The following is a 26,962-nucleotide window of genomic DNA, read 5'->3' as shown; positions in this document are numbered from 1 at the left end:
ACTGCTCATCCATGTCTTTATAGACCTTGCTTTATGGGAGCTGTATCCAAACTGGAAGCCCTGAGCTGTGCTCAGGCTTGAGTATATAATGTTCCTGTGTATTTACAGCACAGCATCCAGCAAAATGTGGACACAGGATTAAAGGTTCCTTCCCACCCAAGACACTTTTGAACCTTTAAACTCAAGGCCCCAATGCAGGTTAACAGGATCCAGAGAAAGCCAAAAACACATCTTTCTCCATTCAGAAACAATAGTCTGGAACCTTGCATTAAGCATTAATGCAAATCCTGTGTCTTTTTCTCCTACATTTTCACAATGGCAGGGCCTTGTACTGTCGCAATATATACAACTTTGTATTTTGCTGTCAGGGGCTCCTCTTTAACAAATATAGGCTTTAAACTATAAATACTTTACCTATAAAGATAAGCAACGGGCTGAACAATCCAAACTTTAAAAGTTGCTTGGTCTTTGTAACAAATGGGTCATCAGGCTTGTTCAGAGTATCAACATGCACACTGAAGGAACTGCTGGTGACAACATCCATACTGTAAGCTCCCAGAACACTAGAAAGGAAAATAAGAAAGTGGCTCAGTAGCACTTTATACTGCACATGATTGTATAAAGCCAATTAGAAATCTGTAGAAATGCAAGAAATGTTTTGTTCTTTCAATGACTAACTAAGAAGCACAATGAATAGCTCTGAACTTTGGGCTGTCCTCATTGTCAGTAATAATTATCATAGTTATAATTGGGATATTTTTTAACTGCCCACAAGATCGATTCTTGGTCATTTGTACCAGAAGATTATGTTAGAAAGTAGGTAGCTCAAGCTGCAATTCAAATTTTGTTATATCAAAAAATAGTCTAGAAAAAAATTGCAAAGGAATTTGCACCTGAAGTAGCTGTAAAGTGTAAACCCTTACATATAGCCCATAAAGTGATTAGCTTTAAGTGATACACAGAGATGGAACAAATCCTTCTGTATAAGTTGTATTTTTGTTATCTGCACCCCTCTAATTTTTACAGCCATTCAAAGTGCGCATTTTACAAAGTATTTCTGAGCTTCAAGAGGCAGGGATCGGGATCTGATGTCACACACTGCACAGCAAAGAGAGGACAGCTGAGAGTAATCTGAGACCTGAGTGGAGGGAATAAACACCCCCCTCTGCAAAGTCCCATGGGGAACCATGCACAGCTGAGGCTGTCAATCATCTGCTGTGTGCTGGATTGAGGCAGGTATAAACTATAGAAGGATATGATTTGTTCATTATTTATGTCAGAGGCTTACAACCACTTTAAAGTGTGCAAATATTGGGCTCATTGTATTTTTACATATAAACTTATAAAGTATATATCGGGGCCTGGCAACCCATAAATCACAGTCTACCTGTCAACCGCAGGCAGGTGACAGGTAGACCGAGAACTGGCAGCACAGCTCAGGACAAAGGGTGGGAGGAGGACCTGGTCAAATTAACTTTTTAAGTAAACCCACAGGTGAATGGTTGCTAGGACACAGTGCTGTCCTAAGCAAACAGTCACCAGCTTGTTAATATGAAAAGTCACTCTGGCAGCTCCAGCTCTCTTCCTCCTTCCAGAACTCTGCTGCCTTCCACTCTCTCCCCTGTGTACACAGGTAGGACAGTGCTTATGTGTGGGGGTGATGGTACAAAAGCAGAGCACACTGCTTTGGGGGAAAGGTGGTGGGGGGGGGGGGGGGTGCAGCGGTCACTGCTATGAAGGAAAGGGAGTACTGTGTGTGTGTGTATGTGTGTGTGTAAAGGGGGGGGGGGTGAAGAGCGGTAGAGGACACTGTTATTGGGGGGTGGGGAGAGGATACCACTGTGGGGGGAGGTTATGTGAAGGGGGCAGAGGGCACTGCTATGGGCAGGGCCACCCCTATAGCAGTATTCTCTACCATACTTTACATCACCCCCTCCCCCCTATAGCAGCGTCCTCTACCACCCTTCACATCACCCCCCACAGTAGTGTCCTCTGCCCCTCCTTTCCCCCATAGCAGTGAACTCTGACCCCCCCTTTCCCCCCTAGCAGTGCCCTCTGCTCCCCTCTCCTGTCCCATAGACAGGCATTTTAAAAATCTGAATTCCCGTGTGCTCCCCTTCCACTAAAGCCCCCCAACGGGGCTCCGAAAAAAATTGTAAAAAATATTGAAAAAAAAAAAAGTAAAAAATAAAAACTACTAACACCATCCACTCCCCTACCGACACCAACTTCTTCCCTACTGGCGCCATCCAATGCCCTACTGATTGACACTGTCCACTGCCCTACTGACACCATCCACTGCTCTACAGACTGACACCATTCACTTTTAAGGTAAGTTAAGTTTGTACTTTTACAGTGACATTTGTTTTATTATATTTTTCCTTACTATTTAGTTAGGCCTTGCTAGTTAAGTATTTTTTTTTCTTTTAATGGTGCAGAACCCCAGTGATCTTTGAGCTCTTTCATGTTATTCAGGTAGATCTCCACCTCTCAAAGGTTGCCTACCCCTGGTACATACAGTGCCTTGAAAAAGTATTCATACCCATTGAAATTTTCCACATTTTGTCATGTTACAACCAAAATTGAAAATATTTTAATGAGATTTTTTGTTACAGACCAACACAAAGTGGCACATAATTGTAAAGTGGAGGGAAAATGATAAATGGTTTTCAACATTTTTTACAAATAAATATTTGAAAAGTGTGACATGCATTTGTATTCAGCCCACTTTACTCTGATACCCCGAACTAAAATCTAGTGGAACCAATTGCTTTAAGAAGTCACAGATCAGGGATAAAGTTGTGAAGGAGTTTAAAGCAGGGTTAGATTATAAAAAAATATTCCAAGTGTTGAACATCTCACGGAGCATTGTTCAATCCATCATCCAAAAATAGAAAGAGTATGGTGTAACAGAACAGGACACCCCTGACTGGGTACCTCAGTTGACAGATGCTCCTAGTGCTTCCCGAGGGCTCTAAGCACTCCACCAGACACCGTAACCACTTCAGACCCCCAAACCGCCGGAGCTTGGTTAGGGTCTCGCCGTCTCCTACCCACCCTGGACCTACGACAAGGCTCCAGGTTCCCGTGGGTGACCCTCTCTCTCCCCAGAGAGTGCAGCAGAACCAGCTCTTACACAAGCTCTTACAAGAGCTTAGTGATTATCTAAGGGAGTATGGAAGACCATAGCAATCCTTTGTAGCATATTCCCCTAATAAGAGACAGGACTCTAGATTGAGGGTGAAGTAACTCTAGAACAACTTTATTGAACAAGAAACATACTTATATACAGTTTTTCCCCCACAAGGTTACCGCCAAGGTAACCTTGTTGAAGACTGGACGTGACATTCACAATCCAATAGAAACAGGGTTTTACACTCCCATACAGTGTACACAAAAATATACAATGTGGGACAATCCCCCCTCCCTCTTAGCATCCACTCCACATACACATATACATCCTATAATAAGTTTCTCTTAAGGCAGACAGACAAAACAATGTGAGGTCATTAACATTTAACAATGGAACAGACAGGTAAACTTTAACACAATACACATTCCCTCCCAATACACAAACAATAGGGAAGTCTGCGAATGACAGTCTTTGTGTCTCTCTCACAGCCAAGCATGGAATACACTGTGTAAGGTGATATTAAATCTTCATATTTCTATATGAAGTTTTGCTGACAAATATTGAAGCAAACCATTACTTATCTGTCTTTCAATCATAGTGACGGTTAGTACTGTCACATATCTTCCCCCCAAAGGTAGACGAACCAGGTACCAGACCCCCAACTGGTCTGTGCCTGAGTTCGTCGGGTAACAAGTCCCAAAGAGTCAATCCATCATGGCAGCTTCCTTGACAAAGTTTCACATAGTTCGTAGGTTTGTCTTGGCAAGGCGCATGGAGCTCTCATAGCCGATCAGTCTGTGAAAGTTTGGTTTGGGCAGGCCAGACTGGGCTTCTTGGGCACCCTGTGTCCCTAAGAGACACAGGGTGACTTAGACATAAGAGGATCCTAGTAGGCTGAGGGAGGAACTTTCCAACCTCTCTAAGGTAGATTGTGTTCCACGGGCCCTCCCAATGTCTGCACCCACCCAGTACCCCAAACAAATTGTTGGGAAAACAGTGTTACTCACCCAGCCAACCTCTGCCTCTCTCGTAGAACATACCTGCTGCTGGGGAAAAGCACGGACTGGCCCTTCTCCTGGGAGTCCTTTCAGCCGCTGGAGAGAAGACAGGGTGGTAGGGCTCACTTCGTCAGGCTGTTGGGGATCTGGGCCAACTGTCCAGCATCCCTGGGGTGTACAAGTGAAGACTGTAGCTTTTGCGGGTGCTGGGTAGAGGTTGGTAGCACTCTGCCCTATCGCCAGCTCTTCTGCTGGGTTGGGGTTGGCAAATACTACCCCCAGGACCTGGTTGGGGGTCTGCTGTAGAGAGGAGGGATTGCCTACCTCCTCCTCCTGGTATTCCTGCGGGGTAGGTTGGGAATCTGGACCAGCCATCCAGCATCCCTGTAGGTTTGGTGCAGAGACCGCGGTCCCATCTGCACCATTGGGGTCAGGGCTGTTGTCTCCCTGTGGTTGGGGAGAAGGATTAGTTGTCTCCTCTCCCTGGAAGGTACACTACTGCTGGGAAGGTAGGACAACACCTTCGGCTCCCTGTAACTCTGTCTGCCGCTGGGGAGTAGAACTGACCGTCTCTATTCCCAGTAACTCCTGCTGTAGCTGGGGACCTGGGCCGGCTGTCCAGCCTCAATGTAGGGCCGGTAGAGAGACCTCTGTCCCATCTCCACCTGCCATCGGTGGGTCTTCACAGTACCACCAGTCTGTATTGTTTCTTCAACTAAAGGGTTGTGGGTCTGGATCTTCCACCCAGGACTCCGGCTCTGCTTGCAGGGTAGATTGGGGTGGAATGGAGCAGAGCAGGCGTTGGTAGTCCTGCTCCAGTTCCCACTCCATTCTGACCAGATGAATCAGGTCTGACCCCAGGTCATCCGCTCGAAGGAGATCCAGTAGGGCTTCCCTGGTGTCCTGGATTTCCCAGTGCCGAAACTCTGCTGGACATCCAAAGTCCCTCTCCTCAAAGGCCTCCCACAGCAAGCCTGGGCCACTATAGTCCTCACCTTCCGGCATATTGTCGTCAGCCATCCAGTGGTCGCGCTGGGTGGCGTACCACTTTAGTGCCCGGTAAGCTTCATCCAGCCACAACTCCATTCAAATCAGGTCCCACAGCTCCGTCACCCACTCATCCAGGGGTTGCTCTCCTAGGAAAGGTAACCACAGGGCAACGTATACCTGGAACCGCTGTTCTTTGCTAGGAAGGTTCTCTCTCCGCCTCCACTGCACATTCTCTAAAGCCTCATACCACATTTCCTTTCGAGTGAAATATCTCCAGTCCAGTATGGCTTCCTCTGATACAGGCCCATCCTGTTGGACCAAGTGTTGCTGCAACCTCCAGAGAAACTCCTCCTCATATGGGGATGCTGCACGGGTGTTAGCTCGCTCCATAACGGTACCTGTGTCTCCGAGCTGCTTCTCCTTACACTAGGATGCCATCCCACCGCTTGCCACCAATGTAACGAAACAGGACACCCCTTGACAGATGCTCCTAGTGCTTCCCGAGGGCTCCAAGCACTCCACCAGACACCGTAACCACTTCAGACCCCACAAACCGCTGCAACTTGGTTAGGGTCTCGCTGTCTCCTACCTACCCTGGACCTACGACAAGGCTCCAGTTTCCCGTGGGTAACCCTCTCTTTCCCCAGAGAGTGCAGCAGAAAAAAGCTCTTACACAAGCTCTTACAAGAGCTTAGTGATTATCTAAGGGAGTATGGAAGACCATAGCAATTCCTTGTAGCATTTTCCCCCAATAAGAGACAGGACTCTAGATTGAGGGGGAAGAAACTCTAGAACAAATTTATTTAACAAGAAACAGACTTATATACAGTTTTTCCCCCACAAGGTTACCGCCCAGGTGGACCTAGTTGAAGACTGGACGTGACATTCACACTCCAATAGAAACAGGGTTTTACACTCCCATACAGTGTACACAAAAATATACAATGTGGAACAATCCTCCCTTCCCTTTAACCACTTAAGCCCCGGAGGATTTTCCTGCTAAACGACCAGGGGGTATTTTGCGATTAGGCACTGCGTGACTTTAACGGACAATTGCGCGGTCATGCAACGCTGTACCTAAACGAATTTGACGTCCTTTTTTTCCCACAAACAGAGCTTTCTTTTGGTGGTATTTGATCACCTGTGCGATTTTTACTTTTTGCGCTATAAACAAAAAAAGAGCGTAAATTTTGCAAAAATAACAATATTTTTCACATTTTTTTATATGAAATTCCCCAAAAAAAATGTAAAAATCATTTCTACATTAATCAGTGCTATATATATGCACTGTTACTGTAAAAATACACTGGTAGTGAAGGGGTTAACTTTATTTGGGAGGGAGGGGCTGTGTGTGTCCCTAGGGGCGTGCTTTCTACTGTGATTGGCTGTGGCTTGAGGTGAAAGGACACTGATCAACAGATCTACATAGTAGATCTGTCTGATCAGTGTTTTAACACCGAGGAGAATGACAGGCAGCTTGTTTACACTAGCTGCCTGACTTTCTCCCTCTCCCCCGACGATCGCCGAGTGAGCGGCGGACATCGGGTCCGCCGGTCACACGCGCGGGGGGTCCGTGACCGCGCGGGAGCGCGCCTCCGGCGGCGCTCGCTCGCTCCCCAGACCCTCCCAGGCTAGTGACGTTAATTAACGTCACTCTGCCTGGCAGGGGCTGACCGCCGCAGTAAGTTTACTTGCGGCGGTCGGCAAGCGGTTAACATCCACTCCACATACACATATACATCCCATAATAGGTTTCTCTTAAGGCAGACAGACAGAACAATGTGAGCTCATTAACATTTAACAATGGAACAGACAGGTAAACTTTAACACAATACAGATTCCCTTCCAATACACAAACAATAGGGAAGTCTGCGAATGACAGTCTTTGTGTCTCTCTCACAGCCAAGCATGGAATACACTGTGTAAGGTGGTATTAAATCTTCATATTTCTATATGAAGATTTTGCTGACAAATATTGAAGCAATCCAAACCATTACTTATCTGTCTTTCACTCATAGTGACGGTTAGTACCGTCACATATAGCATAACTGCAAACCTACCAAGACATGGCCGTCCACCTAAACTGACAGGCTGGAAAAGGAGAGCATTAATCAGAGAAGTAGTTTAGAGGCCCATGGTAACTCTGGAGGAGCTGCAGAGATCCACAGCTCAGGTAGGAGAATCTGTCCACAGGACCACTATTATTTGTGCACTCCACAAATCTGGCCTTTATGGATGAGCGGCAAGAGGAAAGCCATTGTTAAAAGAAAGCCATAAGAAGTCCGGTTTGCACTTTGCGAGAAGCTATGTGGGGGACACAGCAAACATGTGGAAGAAGGTGCTCTGGTCAGATGAGACCAAAATCAAACTTTTTGGCCTAAAAGCAAAACACTATGTGTGGCAGAAAACTAACACTGCACATTACCCTGAACACACCATCCCACCGTGAAACATGGTGGTGGCAGTATCATGTTGTGGGCATGATTTTCTTCAGCAGGGATAGGGAAGCTGGTCAGAGTTGATAGGAATTTGGATGGAGCCAAATACAGGGCAATCTTAGGAAAAAATCTGCAAAAGATTTGAGACTGGGGCGGAGGTTCACCTTCCAGCAAGAGAAGGACCCTAAACATACAGATAGAGCTACAATGGAATGGTTTAGCTCAAAGCATATTCATGTGTTAGAATGGCCCAGACAAAGTCCAGACCTAAATCCAATGGAGAATTGGTGGCAAGACTTGAAAATTGCTTTTTACAGACTTTCTCCATCCAATCTGACAGGGCTTGAGCTATTTTGCAAAGAACGAAGGGCAAATATTTCACTCTCTAGATGTGCAAAGCTGGTAGAGACATACCCAAAAAGACTTGTAGCTGTAATTGCAGTGAAAGGTGGTTCTACAAAATATTGACTTAGGGGGGCTGAATACAAATGCACGCCACACTTTTCAGATATTTTATTTGTAAAAAAATTTGAAAAACATTTATCAATTTCCTTCCACTTCACAATTATGTGCCACTGTGTTGGTCTATCACATAAAATGCAAATAAAATAAATTTATGATTTTGGTTGTAACATGACAAAATGTGGAAAATCTAAAGGGGTATGAATATTTTCTCAATTGTATGATTTACACAACTGTTTCTTTAGGTTTTGCAAATATTGATCATGCACACATCTGCTGGCTGATTTACAGTATACGTCAGGGCTACTTGCTCATATTGCCTGAATTTACATGACCATAATGTGTTCATTTTTAAAGCAGATTTGCCAGATGTTACTAACTCTTTTTTTTTTCCGTCAAATAAGCATATTCCTCCTCATTTGGCAGCCTACTGCAGTGGATGGATAGATTTGGATGAAATTATATGAGGAGTTAGCCTGTAACTATGGAAACTTTTAAAAAATGCAACACTTGCCTATGGTCATCAGCCAGCATATTTCATTTTTTATTTAAAAAAAAAAAAAATCCTATAAGCCTTTTAAATTATGGCAAGAGTTATTAGCAAATGCCAAGTTTGAGCAAATGTCAAATGCTGTTCCCTCAATCTCTTGAGACACAGGCTCATTCTGACTGCTTGGCTTGGGCTCAAGTCAACATTTACGTAGTGTGCAATCCTTTGTTCCTGGAACACCCTGAAAAAAATGGGGCAGTTTTAATTTAAAGTCGAACTAAAGACAAAACATTTTATTTTTATTTTAGATAGAGCCAGGGATGGTTGCAACCCCATTAAGGTTTTTTTTTTTTTTATATCGGTGTCCCATTGGGAGAGATCCCTTTACTTCCTGTCCATTCCCAAAACAGGATGCAGGAGAAAGTCCCTTTAAAGTAAGGGAATTCGTGGTTATCACCAGAACTACTTTCACCATTGGAAGATTCCCCTCCTATTTATGTTCTAGTTTCAAACTCAGTAACGGTCCCCAGGACAGATAGAAAGAGAGTAAATCTCCCTGATGAATACACAGACAGACAACATTAAAAAAAATGGACAGGTGTTCTAATTCTTCTACACTCTATCCAAAAAAAAAAAAAAAGTGCCTTTAGTTTGGCTTCAAATACATAACCTGACTTTGTTAAAGGTATATTATAGATGTAGCAACCTCCTAGGTAGGTGCTAGGAAAAGTATATATGTGGCCCTGTCTGCTTATCAGGGGGGCCTGATCATTCAGTTAGGCTGTCATGTGCTTCTATGTGTGGTCTGTTGAGTCTGGGGAGTCTCCCCACTGTATCCAATGAGGGCTCTTGTTGGACAGTGGAGGAAACCTGGCCAATAGCGCACCCGGGCTTATAGCTGTCTCAGTGGGCGGAGGTTGCCGCAATGCACCCTGGGATCAGATATAAGTCTGAGTGGAGCATGTGACAGGTCGTCTTTGGCGGGAAGCAGAGTCCCAGGAGGAGGCTGACGGCTATCTCTCCTTCTGTCAGAGCAAGTGAGGGTGTCCTGGGCGGTCGGCCTAGAGGACCAGAGGCTGAGCTGGGCTGCAGGAAGGATACAGAGTGCTGTGGACCGAGTGGAGCTGCTGGGCAGAAGTTTCCTGGAAAAACAGTTTTGTGAGTACTCGAAACTGCCCAGGGGTCTGCCTGAGAGAGAGGACCAATCCAGAAGGTCAAAGGGATCCAAAAGCCAGCTAGCCAGTAGTGGTGGTTAGAAAGGGGGTGCCAGTATCTAAGCCCTGAAGATTAGAGAGAGAAAGGGGGTGCCGGTGTGGGCCCTGAAGTGTTCAGCGGTGCAACAGTGTATTCAAGTAGATACCTCAGCAGGAGTGCTTAGGGGAGCTTGAAGAGGACTTCTTTAGTCAGAAAGCAGTCCCAAGTCAATTCAGCATTAAAAGGCTTCCAGCCAGCATTAACCAGCGTCAAGTCAGCGTTGATAGGCATTCAGCCAGCGTCAAGTCAGCGCCAAACAGTAATATTCAAGTGTCTCTGCCAAATATGCCTAGTTTAGTTCCAGGAGTATCTCACTCATCCCTTCTCTCATCCGAGTTACCAAATAAATACAAAAAACCCAAAGATACTGGACTGGTCATTGTCTCAGTGCTCACACTTGGAGAACATGCTTAAATGTGCTGTTGTTGCTAGCAGTATCCCAGGGGGACCCATATCCAGCAAAATGGCTGGGAATTGTGCTACATAAATGTTAGTAAATTCATTCTTTACTAATATGAAAAGGGGTGTGATGTTCAGTCCCTACTAGAATGATACGATTGGACAAAGCTTTAGCTTATACAGTAATTACCCTGCATCTGCTGTAGTGGCAGTAGGCTTTAATACAGGGCCACTGATAGGGCAGGGCCAAGGCCCCATCAGTTAAACACTGCAGGCTTCTTCTCCTCTCCCTCTCTCTGGATGCGCACCTTCCTTTCTTGAATTAACACAATGACTGTTCTGTACCAGTCATTTCATCACTGAAGCATAGTAAACTGTTAACTATGCTTCAGTTTGTGAATGAATAGGAAGCCTCCGAGTGCTTCCTCTACATTCATCTGTGCAACTGTCCCTCAGTCCCATTCTTAGTTTCAAAAGTGAGACATTAGGGTTCTGTATAGACCCCTGATATTTCACCAAGGCCCCAACAACAAGGCAGTAAAAATATGTAAAAAAAAGAATTCTAAAAAAAAAATCAAAAGGAAGAAAATTACAATTCTAAAAAGATTTAAAAAATTGAAGGACTTGTTCACATGTGCTTTGCTCTCTAAAGAACAGTCTGCATTTGGATCGCTCTTCAGAGAACATTTGACAGGAGGTGAGGAGGCATATTGTTTCCTCACCACCTGCTTTACACGCTGGTGCGGGGTACTTGCAGAGCAGCGCTATTCACTTGAATGGTCTTATTCGATGGGGGTATAATTTCTGCCATGGCTGCAGAGCATAGCATCACAGCCATGGCATGTGTACATGTATGGCATGCGTATGTTTCGGGGTGGGGGCTCTGTCAAATAGGCTGTATGGGATCCCCATGATTTCTTACAGCAGCTCTGCTTTTAAGTATTATTCCTATGTTTAAAGGAACTTTAGATGACGATGACCCCTGCATTGAGCAGGACCATTAGGAATTCCTCCCAGACACAGAAAATTGGACAGTTTATTTGTCTGAGAAATAACAGCATTATGAGCAAAGCTTTATTACTTTTTCGCACTGTAGCCATGGAGACTTTCATCATTTCTGTGCATGGTAGAGTACTTCATACTTTTCAGTTAATAACTGAGCTCCAAGCAACTATTTGCATTACTGTAATACATATATTTTACCTCCCATACAGCAGTAAAATTTGGTCAAAAACACTAGGTCAAACCACATAATCAACCTGCTGATTGGTCAATACAGCAGCAGCAACATACTGATGAGGTCACCCCTCTGTTCACTCTGTGCTCTCCTCCTGTCAGCACCTATGCTGTAAGCACATGAGTTTTTAGTAATGTGATGCCATACAAGACATTATAAATGGCCGATATCAAGGCAAATTTATTTAGTTGCATTTCAAAATACATATAGTGATATATACTGTATTATATATATATATCTTTTCATATGACAACACTGAAGAAATTACACTTTGCTACAATGTAAAGTAGTGAGTGTACAGCTTGTATAAGAGTGTAAATTCGCTGTCCCCTCAAAATAACTCAACACACAGCCATTAATGTCTAAACTGCTGGCAACAAAAGTGAGTACACCCCTAAGTGACAATGTCCAAATTGGGCCCACTTAGCTGTTTTCCCTCCCCGGTGTCATGTGACTCATTAGTGTTACAAGGCCTCAGGTGTGAATGGGGAGCAGGTGTGTTAAATTTTGTGTTATCGCTCTCACTCTCTCATACTGGTCACTGGAAGTTCAACATGGCACCTCATGGCAAAGAATTCTCTGAGGATCCGAAAAAAAGAATTGTTGCTTTACATAAAGATGGCCTAGGCTATAAGAAGATTGCCAAGACCCTGAAACTGAGCTGCAGCACAGTGGCCAAGACAATACAACGGTTCAACAGGACAGGTTCCACTTAGAACAGGCCTCGCTATGGTCGACCAAAGGAGTTGAGTATACATGCTCAGCGTCATTGTAACAGATCCCCAATACTTGGACCAAATATTTCTGTCTTAGGTCTCCAGACTCTCACGTGATGCAGTGACCTGGCCCCTCAATTCTCCCCAAACATCAGCCTAAGCTTGATGAAGGGTAAAACAAAAGACACTTGATTCAACAAACTCACTTCCAATATATACAGTTTTAGGTGCTTGATTACATCATGCAAATGTATTGTATACAGAACATAATTAACCACTTAAGCCCCGGAAGATTTTACCCCCATTCCGACCAGGGGGTATTTTGCGATTCGGCACTGCGTGACTTTAACGGACAATTGCGCGGTCGTGCGACGCTGTACCTAAACGAATTTGGCGTCCTTTTTTTCCCACAAACAGAGCTTTCTTTTGGTGGTATTTGATCACCTGTGCGATTTTTTGATCACGCGCTATAAACAAAAAAAGAGCGTCAATTTTGCAAAAATAACAATATTTTTCACATTTTTTTTATATGAAATTCCCCCCAAAAAAATGTAAAAATCAAAATTTTTTAACATTTTCAGCCAATTTGTTTTATGCTACCTATGTTTGGTAAAAAAAATCGCAAAAAGCGTATTTTGATTGGTTTGCGCAAAAGTTATCGCGTTTACTAACAAAGGGAAAGATTTTTGTCATTTTTGTTGTTTTTTTTTTAACGCGTAATGGCGGCGATCTGCGATTTTTTTTGCGGTACTGCGACATTGCGGCGGACAGATCGGACCCTTGACTGACATTTTTGACACTTTTGGGGTTACCAGTGACATTTCTACAGTAATCAGTGCTATATATATGCACTGTTACTGTAAAAATACACTGGTAGTGAAGGGGTTAACTTTATTTGGGAGGGAGGGGCTGTGTGTGTCCCTAGGGGCGTGCTTTCTACTGTGATTGGCTGTGGCTTCAGCTGTAAGGACACTGATCAACGGATCTACATAGTAGATCCATGTGATCAGTGTCTTTGCAGCGAGGAGAATGACAGGCAGCTTGTTTACACAAGCTGCCTGACATTCTCCCTCTCCCCCGCCAATCGCCGAGTGGCCGGCGGACATCGCGTCCACTGGTCACACGCGCGGGGGGGTCCGTGATTAGAATTAACATAATTGACTCCACAAACAACCAGCCCAAACATAGCCAAATACACATTCCTAGAAGTTTGAACACACTTCACCTCTAAACAGATGAAAGCAGAAGACATAGGCTTTCAGACTGCCCGTCTCCATTTTCAACACACCTTATTATAACTGTCAATACACATCCCCACAGTAGTCGTCATTAGCATCTCTTTAGTCTCTCAATGTGTGGAGAAGTCCTCTGCTGCAACACTACTCCCATGGTCCTCCAGCATATACCCCCACACAGAGGTGCACTCCCCTACAAGCCAGGGCCTGTAGTCCGTGGGCAGGAGGCTGGCCTCCACACTCCTCCAGTAGCCCGTGGCGAACATCCCAGCAAATGGGCGTTTGTCACAGTCATATTCAGAGGTTGTCTTTGGGAATAGACATATGAGTGCTGCCAGCATTTCTGCAGAGGTTGAAGGGGTGGGGTTAGCCTGTCAGTGCTCAGACCATACGCCGCTTACTGCATCAAAGTGGTCTGCATGGCTGTCATCCCAGAAGGAAGCCTCTTCTAAATATGATGCACAAGAAAGCCCAAAAACAGTTTGCTGAGGACAAGCAGACTAAGGACATGGATAACTGGAACCATGTCCTGTGGTCTGATGAGACCAAGATAAACGTATTTGGTTTAGATGGTGTCAAGCGTGTGTGACAGCAACCAGGTGAGGAGCACAAAGACAAGTGTGTCTTGCCTACAGTCAAACATGGTGGTGGGAGTGTCATGGTCTGGGGCTGCATGAGTGCTGCCGGCACTGGGGAGCTACAGTTCATTGAGGGAACCATGAATGCCAACAAGTACTGTGACATATTGAAGCAGAGCATGATCCCCTCCCTTCAGAGACTGGGCTGCAGGGTAGTATTCCAACATGATAATGACCCTAAACAGACCTCCAAGACGACCACTGCATTGCTAAAGAAGCTGAGGGTAAAGGTGATGGACTGGTCAAGCATGTCTCCAGACCTAAACCCTATTGAGCATCTGTGGGGCATCCTGAAATGGAAGGTGGAGGAGTGCAAGGTCTCTAAAATCCACCAGCTCCATGATGTTGTCATTGAGAAGTGGAAGAGGACTCCAGTGGCAGTGTTGCCAACCGCCTGTGGATTTACGGGCAGCCTGTAAAAACAGGGAACTTTTAGGCTGCCCATATATATGCCCATAGGAGCTGAAAAGTACCAGTAAAAATAGCAGCTACGGGCTCGGGTGAGAACTGCGCATGCGCAGTTCTGGAAATCGCCGACTCAATCCGATCTTGAGTCCACGCCGGCGCACCGCCCAGTGATGATGTCATGCCGCATGGCCGACGGCCTATAGAATTTAAAATGCAGAGCCGTGGCACGCCGAGCCGCGGGCTGACGGGAGAGGACTTGTTGTGTGGAGCCGAACGGACTGGCAGCACCAGCGGGAAAAAACAGACAGCACGGACCCGAGCCACCCCAAATAGACACACAAGGCCATGACCAGTGCCACTAGCCGGCACTGAGCACACCCTGCCCTGGCTGCAGCCCCTTGGTGAGTGAGTGGACTCAAGAGTGTAAGCATATAAGCCCATTTTATACTGGCCCTCTCTTGTATCCTGTCTCAGTCTGTGCATCCTCTGGCCCTCTCTTGTATCCTGTGTCTGTGCATCCTCTGGCCCTTTTTTGTATCTTGTGTGCATCCTCTGGCCCTCTCTTGTATCCTGTGTCTGTGCATCCTCTGGCCCTCTCTTGTATTCTGTGTCTGTGCATCCTCTGGCCCTCTCTTGTATTCTGTGTCTGTGCATCCTTTGGCCCTCTATTGTATCCTGTGTCTGTGCATCCTTTGGCCATCTCTTGTATCCTGTGTCTGTGCATCCTTTGGCCCTCTATTGTATCCCGTGTGCATCCTTTGGCCCTCTCTTGTATCCTGTGTGCATCCTCTGGCCCTCTCTTGTATCCTGTGTGCATCCTCTGGCCCTCTCTTGTATCCTGTGTATGTGCATCCTCTGGCCCTCTCTTGTATCCTGTGCGCATCCTCTGGCCCTTTCTTGCATCATGTTTGCAATCTCTGACCATCTCTTGTCTTTTATCATGTCTGTAGTTTCTGAGGGGGAGTCTGGAGAGGAATCAAGGGTGAGAGCGGGGATGAGATTACGGGAGAAGTCAGACGTGTGTGGATTATGGAGAGGAGACTATGGGATAAAACCAGAGCCACCATCCTTGAGCCATCCTCTGGCCCTCTCTTGTATCCTGTGTCTGTGCATCCTCTTGCCCTCTCTTGTATCCTGTGTGCATCCTCTGGCCCTCTCTTGTATCCTGTGTCTGTGCATCCTTCGGCCCTCGCTTGTATCCTGTGTGCATCCTCTGGCCCTCTCTTGTATCCTGTGTCTGTGCATCCTCTGGCCCTCTCTTGTATCCTGTGTCTGTGCATCCTCTGGCCCTCTCTGTATCCTGTGTGCATCCTCTGGCCCTCTCTTGTATCATGTGTGCATCCTCTGGCCCTCTCTTGTATCCTGTGTCTGTGCATCCTTTGGCCATCTCTTGTATTCTGTGTCTGTGCATCCTTTGGCCCTCTCTTGTATCCTGTGTCTGTGCATCCTTTGGCCATCTCTTGTATCCTGTGTCTGTGCATCCTTTGGCCCTCTATTGTATCCCGTGTGCATCCTTTGGCCCTCTCTTGTATCCTGTGTGCATCCTCTGGCCCTCTCTTGTATCCTGTGTCTGTGCATCCTCTGGCCCTCTCTGTATCCTGTGTGCATCCTCTGGCCCTCTTAAGTACTTTTTTGCAGTGTCAGTAAAACATTTTTGGCATCCTGGGGAGTTGGCAACACTGTCCAGTGGCAACCTGTGAAGTTCTGGTGAACTCCATGCCTAAGGGGGTTAAGGCAGTGCTGGAAAGAAAATGGTGGCCACACAAAATATTGACACTTTGGGCCCAATTTGGACATTATAACTTAGGGGTGTACTAACTTTTGTTGCCAGTGGTTTAGACATTAATGGCTGTGTGTTGAGTTCTTTTGAGGGGACAGCAAATTTACACTGTTATACAAGCTGTACACTCACTACTTTACATTGTAGCAAAGTGTAATTTCTTCAGTGTTGTCACATGAAAAGATATAATAAAATATTTGCAAAAATGTGAGGGGTGTACTCACTTTTGTGAGATACTGTGTGTGTATATGTGTGTGTATATATATATATATATATATATATATATATATATATATATATATATACAGCCCTCAAAAATTCTATTCGACTGCTCGCATTTTGCGAGTGGAATTTAATTGAGGGTGAGTGTTGTAGCTTGGCTTAGATGGTGGTGAATGGTGGTGGATCGAATGGCTCGACTCGGGCTGGGGGCTGGTGGATCGGATGGCTCGGCTCGGCTGGGCTCGGGCTGGGGGCAGGTCTGCTCGGCTTTAGACAAGCCGCCTCCCCAGTCATCTATATGGAGGGCTCTATGAGCCGCACTGCACACTGGGAAGTGTAGTTTCCAGCACAGCACCGTGGATTTTCTCCTCACTTACATGCCGGACTTGAGGCGGCAGAGAAGATGCGCGTCCCAGGGCAGTGAGGAAGAGGAAGAAGAGTCAGCAGCGAGAACTCAAACTTCAGGTAACAGCCTACTGGGAAGAAGTGAGAACCGAGACGTTGGGGAGACCATCAGAGAGACAGAGAGAGACAAGTCAGAGTGTGTAAGTTTGCACAAGCAGGCAATGTACAGGGATGATGGGTACAGGCTGTTAACTTATCATACCAACTGTACTGGCTTCTGAATGGTTGCTATTAGGCCCCATTTACACCTAGCGATTTATGCACAACATGCATAGGGCAGCCCATTCATTTAAATGGGGATACACTACATAAGGCAAAGTAGCTCATTGAGCTTTTTCTGGATTCAGTTTTTAGTTTTTATTTTTACACCACTTATTTTACAGTGCTTTCACATTTTTGCATGCAGAAAAACACATGTCAGCTTGTGGTGTCTGGGATGCCATAAACAACGAATGGCACAGCAAACTTGATGTGGTTTTAGCATGTTTTATAAATGCGTGCATATGCAATTTTGCATGCGTTTACAAAACACATATGAAAACAAGTATGAGTGGAGCTTTAAGGATGGGGTCGGTGAGAACCCAGAAAGAAGGTGTCACTCCTGCACAATAATTTAGCGTAGCATAGCGCACCTCTCAACCCTACAGTCTGTTCGTAGTGCACCTCTCAATCCTGCACTCTGTATGTAGCGTATATTTACTTAAAAAGGCCGTAATGATGTTTAAAGTGCCTGTGCCCATATTATTAAAGTTGTTGTTGATAAATAGTTTTGTAACCTAATTCTGCATACAACATTTAACAGTGTAATTTAATGAGATAACTAGGGGGGCATGTTTAGGGGTGGAATTATAGGCGAGGCAGGGTAGGGGTTGGGTGGGGCAACTGGTGGTGAGTAACTCTTAAGGCCTGGCTAGTAGCTCAGGACTTGAAATTTTGAGCCCTGTATGTGTATATATATATATATATATATATATATATATATATATATATATATACATACACACACATTTATTATACATATACAGTATACAGTTTTTATTTTCTCAATAGCTGCTGGGGGTTCAGCTTTAATGTCATTTCATTCACATTGAATAAACTCACTCTTTCATTTGACATGGCTCATCTTTGGCAACATAAACTTGTATATTCTTGACCAGTGTGTTAGAATATTCCTTCATTATCTTGAACATCTAAAGAGAAGAGATTTTAGTTTAGAATAATCAACTTCTAAGTATTCTTGCATAAATACAAAGGGAGGTGATATCCTGTAGAGAATGATCTCATTTGTTCCCTAATCCTAATATAGCGGTGCACAAAAGAACTCAAGAGATACAAAGAAGCTGAGTAATAACATTTACCTCCTTCAGTTTCCCACTGGTAAATGATGGTGAGAGCACTGTACGAATCCTTTTCCACTGGTCATCCTCTGCAATTGTTAGAGCTGATTCCAATGGACCATTAAGGCCAAAATTCTGTATCAGAGAAAAAAAAAATCTTCACAATACATTTTTGTTGTGTTCACTTTTATTTGAAAAAAAACAAAAGAATTTTATCATTTACACAGAAGTACTTTGCAATCTGAGTGCTATTTAAACATCAGACACAAATAAAGATAACTAATTAGAGAAGGAAGGAAAGAAAAAGTATTAGCAGTAAGGCAACATTCACACTGGCATTAAAAGCAGGCGTTTGAGAGGCGTTAAAGACATTTATGCAAATTATACAATGGACAGCACAAAGTGCTATTCACACTATCAAAACATGAAGCGTTCCTGTCCCTTCGCTTCAAAATTGAAGGCGCATGTCGAGTCAGGAGGCCTTTCAACGCCTCCCATTCAAGTCTATGGTAATGCTTTGCAAACGCTCTGGCAGGCAGTTGCAGTGCGTTAAGATTAATTTATTTCCTGTAATGGAATAGGCATTTGTGGAGCAGTTTTAACGCGCCTAACACTCATCAAAGTGATGGTCTCGGATTTCATGCATCATACTCCTGAGACTGAAAGAAAAGCATTGTGGGGACTGTAGTCTTCTGGAATGATATTACTGCACTGCTGAACTGTTTATGAACTACACCTCCCAGCAGACCATTCACTCCAGGGGAGAATTGTGGGAGAGACTAACGGGATCTGCTGATCAGGCCCACGCTCTCTTGCTTCCCAGTGTTCATTGTGTGTGCATTGGTCCACCACAGAGAGAGAGGACTGCGGCCTACTACACACCACCCAGCTGTCTGCAGACTCAGCCTGGGCGGGACGGATGACACTCGCTACATCACGGACATGGTCATCCCTGTAGCATCGCTGATCTAGTTGGAGTTGGCGGGACTCACTGAATGAGCAGAGCACGGCCTTCTCAGTGTCTCACAGCGTGGAGAATTGCCTTTGCCTGTTCTTCCAGAAGTTATAAGAGGGACATCAGGATTGGTGAGAGAGAGCACCTGCTCAAAGTCCAGTTATCAATAGCCATAGCTTCTCTTGAAAACTGAACACAGGCACCCAACACTTGAATCAGTTAGTGGATCAACATTTATCAGAACCAGCTATCTTACATTGCCTGTCTTACACTGTGCTACACTGGGGAATCATTTGTTCTTTGAACTCCAACTGCTAGTGAAGATAATAGCAAGGCCTTGCATTCTTAAGATTGCTATCTTATTGCTTTTGAAGGGGACACGCTACTGGTATCTAGATTACCTCATCTCTCACTAGGATATAGGCTGGCCGGGGGTTCCCCTTTAGCAGGGGTATTTCATATAGCAATTTATAGCTTCCTGAGAGATTCATTCACTTACTGTAAGATACTGTGTATATTGGTGTATTTAATTGTTACTCTAACTGGTTATTTAACTGTTCTTTAGTGTTATATCAACTGAGCCTTGGCTGTTTACCCAGAGCCCAGTTGATTAATACTCCCTTTGAGGGGAGTCCAAACGATGGCACTCCAGCTTTTCAGGAACTACAATTCCCATCATGTCTAGTAATGTCTGTGAATGTCAGAGATTTACAATGCCTCATGGGACATGTCGTTTCGTAACATCTGGAGAGCCGTCATTTGGACACCCCTGCAGTTTAAGCCTTCTTTTTGAGTAAAGCAGTGTGTCATTTAAAGGTATAAACAACATGTCTGAACCTAGAGTGTCAAGGGTGCTGGACGGTTCACAGGGTCGAAGCGGCACAGAAGAACATACAACTAAAAACAACTCCCAAGGGGGGATTGCTACATTTGGGGGCTCGTCCGGGAAGTTCTTTGCGGTAAAGGTCCTAGTCAGCCCAGTCATGAGCCATTTAGAGAGAAAGAGATGGACCCAGTTGCTGTAGCTGCCTGGGGAAGGGCTTGGATGGAGTGAAGCACTGTTCTAGAGATCTCAGGAAGTGAGTGTACAGAGAAGGAGATCTGACAGTGGGTTAGGGCCTTAGTGCCAGAGCAGAGGACCTACATCTTGGATGTGAAGGCAGGATTTACTCTGGACTATGTGTGGGTGTTGATGGAGTGGCAGGAGGATATACCTGCCTATTTCCAGGAAGAAGAGGTATCCTTAAAAGAACGGGTAATTGCTCGGGAGGTCCCACTTCAAGAGAGTGAAGAGACCACAGAGGGGCTATCGCCACCCCAGGCCAGTGCGGGGATAATGGGCCAGTGCCCCATTTCGTTCTATACAGACATGAGTCGGCAAGTTGAGAGTTTGGTGAAGAATGGTTCTGGTAATGCAAGCCAAGGATGCAGAAAGCTCCAGGTCTTCTCAGGGCAGTGATTGACTGGCTGGAGAAGAGGAATTCGAGACATGGATGGGTCAGGCCACTCAGGCAGTAGAAGAGTGGAGTGTGCCAGAAGCTGTGAAGACAGCAGCTTAGTGAGAGCCTCAGGGGTCCTGCACTCGAAGTGATCCAAAATTTGCAGATGGGAAAGAAGGACTGTGTAGCTATAGATTACATAGATGCTTTGTATGCTTTTTTTGGAAGGGTAGGGAATCAGTTGTACAAGTTTAGCCACACCCACCAACAAAGAGGGGAGAGACTTTCTGAATATATTTCTTGAGTAGATAGGATGTTACACCAGATCATCCTCAAGAGGGGCATAAACCCCAAGGATGCTGACCAAGTTCAACTGGATCGAGTTCTGCAAGGGCCCATCCAAATCACCCAATTGTGTTGAAGTTACTGCTGAAAGGAGCATGGATGGTTCCTACTTACCCGGAACTGATGAGAGAAGTAAGGGAGGAGGAAGCTTTGTTGGAAGAAAGGAGTCAAGGGACAAGAGAGCTAATTGCAGGAGGGGGGAAAAAGGAGAGAACTTCTGGCCGTGTTGTTCATGCAGAACCTAATTTCTCGGATGAGGACATAGAGACCAAAACAGATCAAGAAGGGAGTGAGAGCCCAGACAGCAAGAAGGCAGTGGACACTCTGAAATCGGCAGAATTGATGACTCGAGTTGCTCAAGTTCAAACTCAGATATATCTTGCTCTGATGCGAGTGATGGAGACTCAAGGGAAAACACAGGAACAAAGATTTAACCCTGGAGGATCAAGGCTATTTTTAACCAGGGAAAGGAGATGTTTTGAATGTGGAGAAGTTGGGCGTTTTAAAGGCTAAATGCCCCAAAAAGGGAATCAGTCCAGAGCTGCTGGCAGAAGTGTTGAAAGCCTTACAGAAGATACTCTTTCCACAGAAGGAAGGAAACTTCTGGGGACCTCAGTGAAGGAGCCAATTGAGTGTTCCGAGACCAAACAGAGCTCCAGAGTTAGAGAGGTATCAAAGAAAAAGCAAAGGACAAAGTCTTCTGTTTGTCCTTTTACCTCTCTGCCTGTATCTAAAAAGGAGTCGCCCAGGTTGGGGGGAAAGGCACAAGAGGACAATGCACCCTCTCCTAAAAAAAAAAGAGGACTCTATCACCATGGAGGAAGTTAGTTAGGCCCAGGCTAAGGAGTCACAAGTGAGAAACGTGCAAATACAAGTGGTAGAACGAACTCTATCGCCACAAAGGAAACTAGTTAGGACCCAGTCTACAGGTGCACAAGTCAGAAACATGCCGAAGAACTTGGTAGGGCCCTCTCTAATAGTTTTGCTGCAACTGGAAGGGATCTACACTAAAGCTTTGCTTGATACTGGAGCCCAAGTGACACTATTGTACAGGGATGTCTATGACAAACACTTAAAGCATATCCCTCTGTGCAAGTTGGAAGAGTTGGAAATCTGGATACATACCCTTCAAGATAACCTTTGACCCTTCTTTGGCTGGGAAGCCAGAGACCTTTGATACACTAGCAGTTGTTTGTCCTCAGCCTCGGGAGCAGGACAGAATTCCTTGTTGATAGGAACTAATACTGACTGTACGAAGACTAATCATCCTGTTAGCCACAAAGGGCTGGGTTGCAGAGGAGACACTCACAGTTGAGACAAGCTTTCCAGTGTGGTCCAGGAGCAAAGGGCACCAGCTTAAGGAGTGGCAAGGCTGTGGTGATTGGACACTTGAGAGAAGGTGTTGCAACCCGGAGAGAGAGTATGTATGAAAGCCACTTTTCAGTTGTCTTGGGACCAGCCAGGTCCATTCATGGTACTGGAAGCTGACCCATTGGGAGAAGATAATGTAATAAAAAATCTGCGCTAAGGATATGTCTCTCTGGCTGCAGCCTACCTCCTATATATAATCCCACTAGGGGACATATAAAGGAATTTGTAACTAGAGGGAGGTATGTGGCGCTGCCTACTAATCCAATAAACTAAACGTCTAGTGATTGAGCGTAAATCAAATCAAAATAAATCAGCAATATTTGATCAAGTAAAAAATCACAATAAAGTGACAAAGTGTATTAAGTGAAAAAAATCTCAATTAAAGTGCCAAAGTGCAATAACTTTTTCACTTTGTGACTATATAAATAAATGACCAAAAATAGTTAACTATAGTGAGCAACACTTAATATATAATATATAGCCAATGTGACCAATGTGCATAAATCGGTGATGTATAGTGTCACACCACTACCACATTAAATTAGTGACTTTATAAATCTTCAGTAATAAACCATATATATAGCAGCAAGGAATAAAATCAAGTGACATGTGAAAAGTGACTCAGTGCAACTCCAAAAAACTGACCATGTAAATGAACATAAAATGAATAAATCTTGTAAGCAATCTTGATGTTCTCCAAACATGACTGGTGATTGTGAAAGAACTCTCGTGCTCCCAACACTCCAAGGACCGCACTCACCAGATATGAGAACTCCCACAGGGGTAATAAGCGTTTCTGGTTTTAAGGGATGTAGCTTATATAGATAGCCAGTAACGGACCCCAGCATCAGTAGATGGTATGCATAAACACATATGCCCCAGATATGTAGGAAAGAGAAAGGGCTCACATAGTGAAGTACCATTTTAAAATCCAATACATTTATTAAAGAAACGTACTCACAATGGTAGAAATATTACAGGCAGTGCAATAACCGATTTTCACAGCTTTCCGGGTGGAATAGGATCGCTTCCGGAACGCAATGTTTTCCAACGACTGAAAGTGCGTTCCAGAGATGTGGAAACGACGCAATGACACTCTACGCTTTACATCGATGTGACGTCATTGGGAGAAGAAACAGGGATAGAATTGGTTCCAGAAATTGTGCCCACGAAGATGTTTTCGACAACCAGGGGAAGAGTCCCGGGTAGTTACTGCAACTTTACAGGTCAACCTGTCAACCTGAAGCCTCGGATGGTGCTAGGATGGGTGAATGCGGCCACTCCTGTGACATTGGATGATTTGGTTCAGAAGGCCACTGGTGAGGACCCGGAAGGAGAATTTCAGGTTCAACATCCTGCTATGCCCCTCAAGGGGAAGGAGAAGATCAAAGCCTAGCTAGAAAGATGGGAAGCGATGTTTTCTAAGAATGACTATAATGTGGGTTGTGCCAAGAGTGCCCAACACCGCATTCGGCTTAATTAGGACAAACCTTTCCAGGAGAGAGCTCAGCGGATCCCTCTGAGTGACCTTGAAGACCTTCAGCAGCAATTAGCGGAGCTGAAGAAGTCTGGGGTCATTAGGGAATCCAGAAGCCCTTATTATGGCGGTGCACAAGAATGGAACCATTCGGATGTGTATCGATTATAGAACACTAAACCGAAGAACTATACCTGATCAATACACCACCCATCGGATAGAAGATACTTTGCAGCGTCTGTCTGGAGCGAAGTGATTCAGTATGTTAGCTCTGAAGAGCGGGTATTACCAATGCACCCTGATGACCGAGGAAAAGTATGTAGTCTCGGCCAATGGAGTAGCCACTGACATACGAAAGCTGGAAGCTGTTACCACTGCTTCAACCAAGGACAGTTACAGAACTGAGGTCCTTTCTAGGATTTTTCTCCTATTATAGAAGATTTGTGAAGAATTTTCCGCAAATTGCAAGACCTCTGAACGAGTTGTTGCAGAGGGAAGGGAATGAAGAGTCGCAGAAGTTGAGTCCAGGGGAGCAAAGGCTATTGGGGCCTAGAAGACCGCGTGAGTCTGTTCAGGATCAATGAACTCCAAAGTGTGAAAAGGCTTTTAGACGTTTGAAGGAGAGCCTTACAGAAGCCCCCGTTCTGGTCTACGCTGACCCTTCCAAGCTTTGAGTTGCATGTGGACGCTAGCTGAGATGGGCTCAAAGAGTTCTGTATCAAGCGACGGCAAGGAAGCTTCATCCGATAGCGTTGATATGTGAGTGGAAGTCTTACTTCCTTTGAGAAGAACTACCCTGTGCACAAGTTAGAGTTTCTGGCCCTCAAAGGGGCAGTAGTAGACAAGCTGCGAGACTACTTGTATGGAGCTTCGTTTTTGGTAAAAACAGATCACAATCCATTGACCAATCTGTTATATACTGCTAAGTTGGATGCCACATGACATCGGTGGTTGGCTGCACTGTCTGAATTTCAATTTAGCCTGAAGTATCGGCCAGGGAAAGGAAATCGGGATGCAGATGCTTTATCCCAAAGACTGTATGTTTCGGATGATGGTGCCTGGAATTGGATACATCTGACCCCCGAAGGAGTACCTCGATACAAATAGACCAAGACAGTATCTCTCCTGAGCTCAAGTGGTATGCGAGAAGGTAAATGGTCTATGTGATCTTTATTATCACAACCTAAGGTCTTGCAGCCTCCTCAGGACCATGGGTATCCGAATATACTGCAAAACAGCAACAAGAGAACAACAACAAGAGAAAGTACTTTTGGGTCCGAGTAAGAGGGTTCTCCCTCTAAACGCATCAGCCAGGCATATACAAACATTATCAAGTCTCCTTGCACCATTGGTGCATCCCAGCAGTCTTAGATGCGATTGGTTCCACTTCTTTTACTTGCGTACAATTATCATGCACTTGTGAGTATAATGTATGCTGTTTTTCTAATTTTAATAAAACATTTTTAGTGGTAATGCACTAGGTCGGTGCGCCCTTCTCTTGTTGTTGTTTTTCAGTACCTCAATACTACTGTGATCTGACTCAAGTGTGCAGTCAAGAACTGCCTCATCTGACAAAGGAGAATCTAAGAAGGGATCAGCGGGCAGATCCACTATTGGCTCGTTTCCACTGAGCTTTCTGGTACGGTTCGGTTCAGTACGCTTTTTAGGCCGTTTCCATTATGAATGGTACCCTAATTCCGAACCGTACCGTACCACTTTTTTGGTACTCTTTCGTTGGAGTACCAAGGACATTAGTACCGTACCAACAGGGTGGAGCTACACTCTGCAGAACTTTGATTGGTTGACAGAGAATCGTCTATCACAGCTTTCCTGCTATACCATGCCTATCATGAAAGGGTACTATTGGCAGTGGAAACGCAATGTGTACCGCTCCGAACCGTACCGTACAGAACCGTACCATACCGTACCGTACCACTCAGTGGAAACGAGGCATATGTGACCTTGTCATGAAAGCATTGGTGGCTCAAGACTGCTACTGAAAAGTTTAGATGATGGCGCCAAAGTAGCTTACAAAGAATGGAAACTAATGCAATTGGAAGATGGGATTGTATATCAGAAGTGTCAATCTGAAGAACCAGAAGGTATTCAACAATTGTTTCTTCCTGAAAAGCACAGGTTAATAGTGTTGACATGATCATGGACAGCTGGGACTGGATAGAACCCTTAAGCTAGTTAGGGATAGTTTCTATTAGCCATCTATGAGGACAGAAGTTGAAAGTTACTGTCCTTCTTGCATTCAGTGCATCCAGAGAAAGACTTTGCCCAGCCGAGCTGCCCCAATGGGCCATCAATGAAGTTAAGGGCCAATGGAACTTGTGCGCATTGACTTCTTGTGTCTAAAACCTGACCTGAGTGGGCGCAGTAATGTCCTGTTTGTGACAGATCATCTCACCTGTTATGCTCAAGCTTTTCCGACCAAGGATCAACAAGCCAGAACAGTTGCCAAGACTCTGGTGGAGAAGTTCTTCATTCATTACGGCCTGCTCCAGCGTCTTCACTGGGATCAAGGTCGGGATTTTGAAAGTAAATTAGAAAAATGGCTCTGCAAACTGTTAAGCATTCAAAAGCCCAGAACCACCCCTTATCATCCTCAAGGGGATCCGCAACCAGAATATTTCAATCATACTTTGTTTAACATGTTGGGAATTTTTCCGTTAGAGAAGAAACAACACTGAGGTAATCATATTGCCGCTGTAGTCCACGCTTACAATAGCACAGTGAACGACTCTACTGGGTAGTCCCCCTACCGGCTGATGTTCACTTAACTTTCAGAACATCTTCAGATCGCACCTCTCTGGCCTCTTATCGTGGATATGTCGATAGGCTGTGAAGGAATCTGAAGACTACTTATGAGAAAGTCCAGGAAGCATCCACTGCAAGGGAACAAAGAAACAAAAGAAATTTTGATCTCAACGTAAGAGTTCAGGACTTGCAACCAGGAGATTGAGTGTTGTTACGCAATCTGGGAGTGCCAGGTAAACACAAACTAGCCGATCGATGCCGTTTCCAACCTTACATCATCTGCAGACAGCTACCTGGACTTCCTGTGTACCAGATCTGCCCAGAGGGAAAGACCAGTCTGCTTAAAACCTGGCACCGAAACCACCTTTTGCCAATTTTAGGTTTTGGTGTCTTCACCCCCTTGTTCTGATACACCCTGCTCTCCTAATTTAAGGTCTAGAACCCGTTGGACACCCCAAACCTACACTCCA

At 45.0% G+C, this 26,962-nt stretch overlaps 2 protein-coding genes across 2 annotated transcripts in view; one reads left to right on the top strand and one right to left on the bottom strand.

Annotated features, from left to right (window-relative positions):
- The window catches only part of LOC309550159 (uncharacterized protein), a gene marked incomplete at both ends in the record, with an annotated part of 9,330 nt that extends 9,159 nt beyond the window's left edge, over positions 1-171 (top strand). The window contains one exon of the mRNA XM_082250592.1: positions 109-171. Within this exon, the coding sequence (XP_082106718.1) occupies positions 109-171 (63 nt within the window). The remainder of the gene's footprint in view (positions 1-108) is intronic.
- Positions 1-26,962, bottom strand: part of LOC309551352 (cytochrome P450 3A9-like) — a 97,674-nt gene that overhangs the window by 60,836 nt on the left and 9,876 nt on the right. Inside the window, exons 5-7 of the mRNA XM_082251905.1 lie at positions 18,164-18,277; positions 17,907-17,995; positions 415-563 (exon numbers count right to left, since the gene is read on the bottom strand). Of these exons, the coding sequence (XP_082108031.1) occupies positions 415-563; positions 17,907-17,995; positions 18,164-18,277 (352 nt within the window). The remainder of the gene's footprint in view (positions 1-414; positions 564-17,906; positions 17,996-18,163; positions 18,278-26,962) is intronic.

This window comes from Pelophylax lessonae (genome assembly GCF_965119305.1).
Source record: "Pelophylax lessonae genome assembly, chromosome: 3".
Classification (NCBI taxonomy): Eukaryota; Metazoa; Chordata; class Amphibia; order Anura; family Ranidae; genus Pelophylax; species Pelophylax lessonae.
The sequence above is the reverse complement of the archived record's forward strand: the minus strand, read 5'-3'. Positions and strand labels throughout refer to the sequence as shown.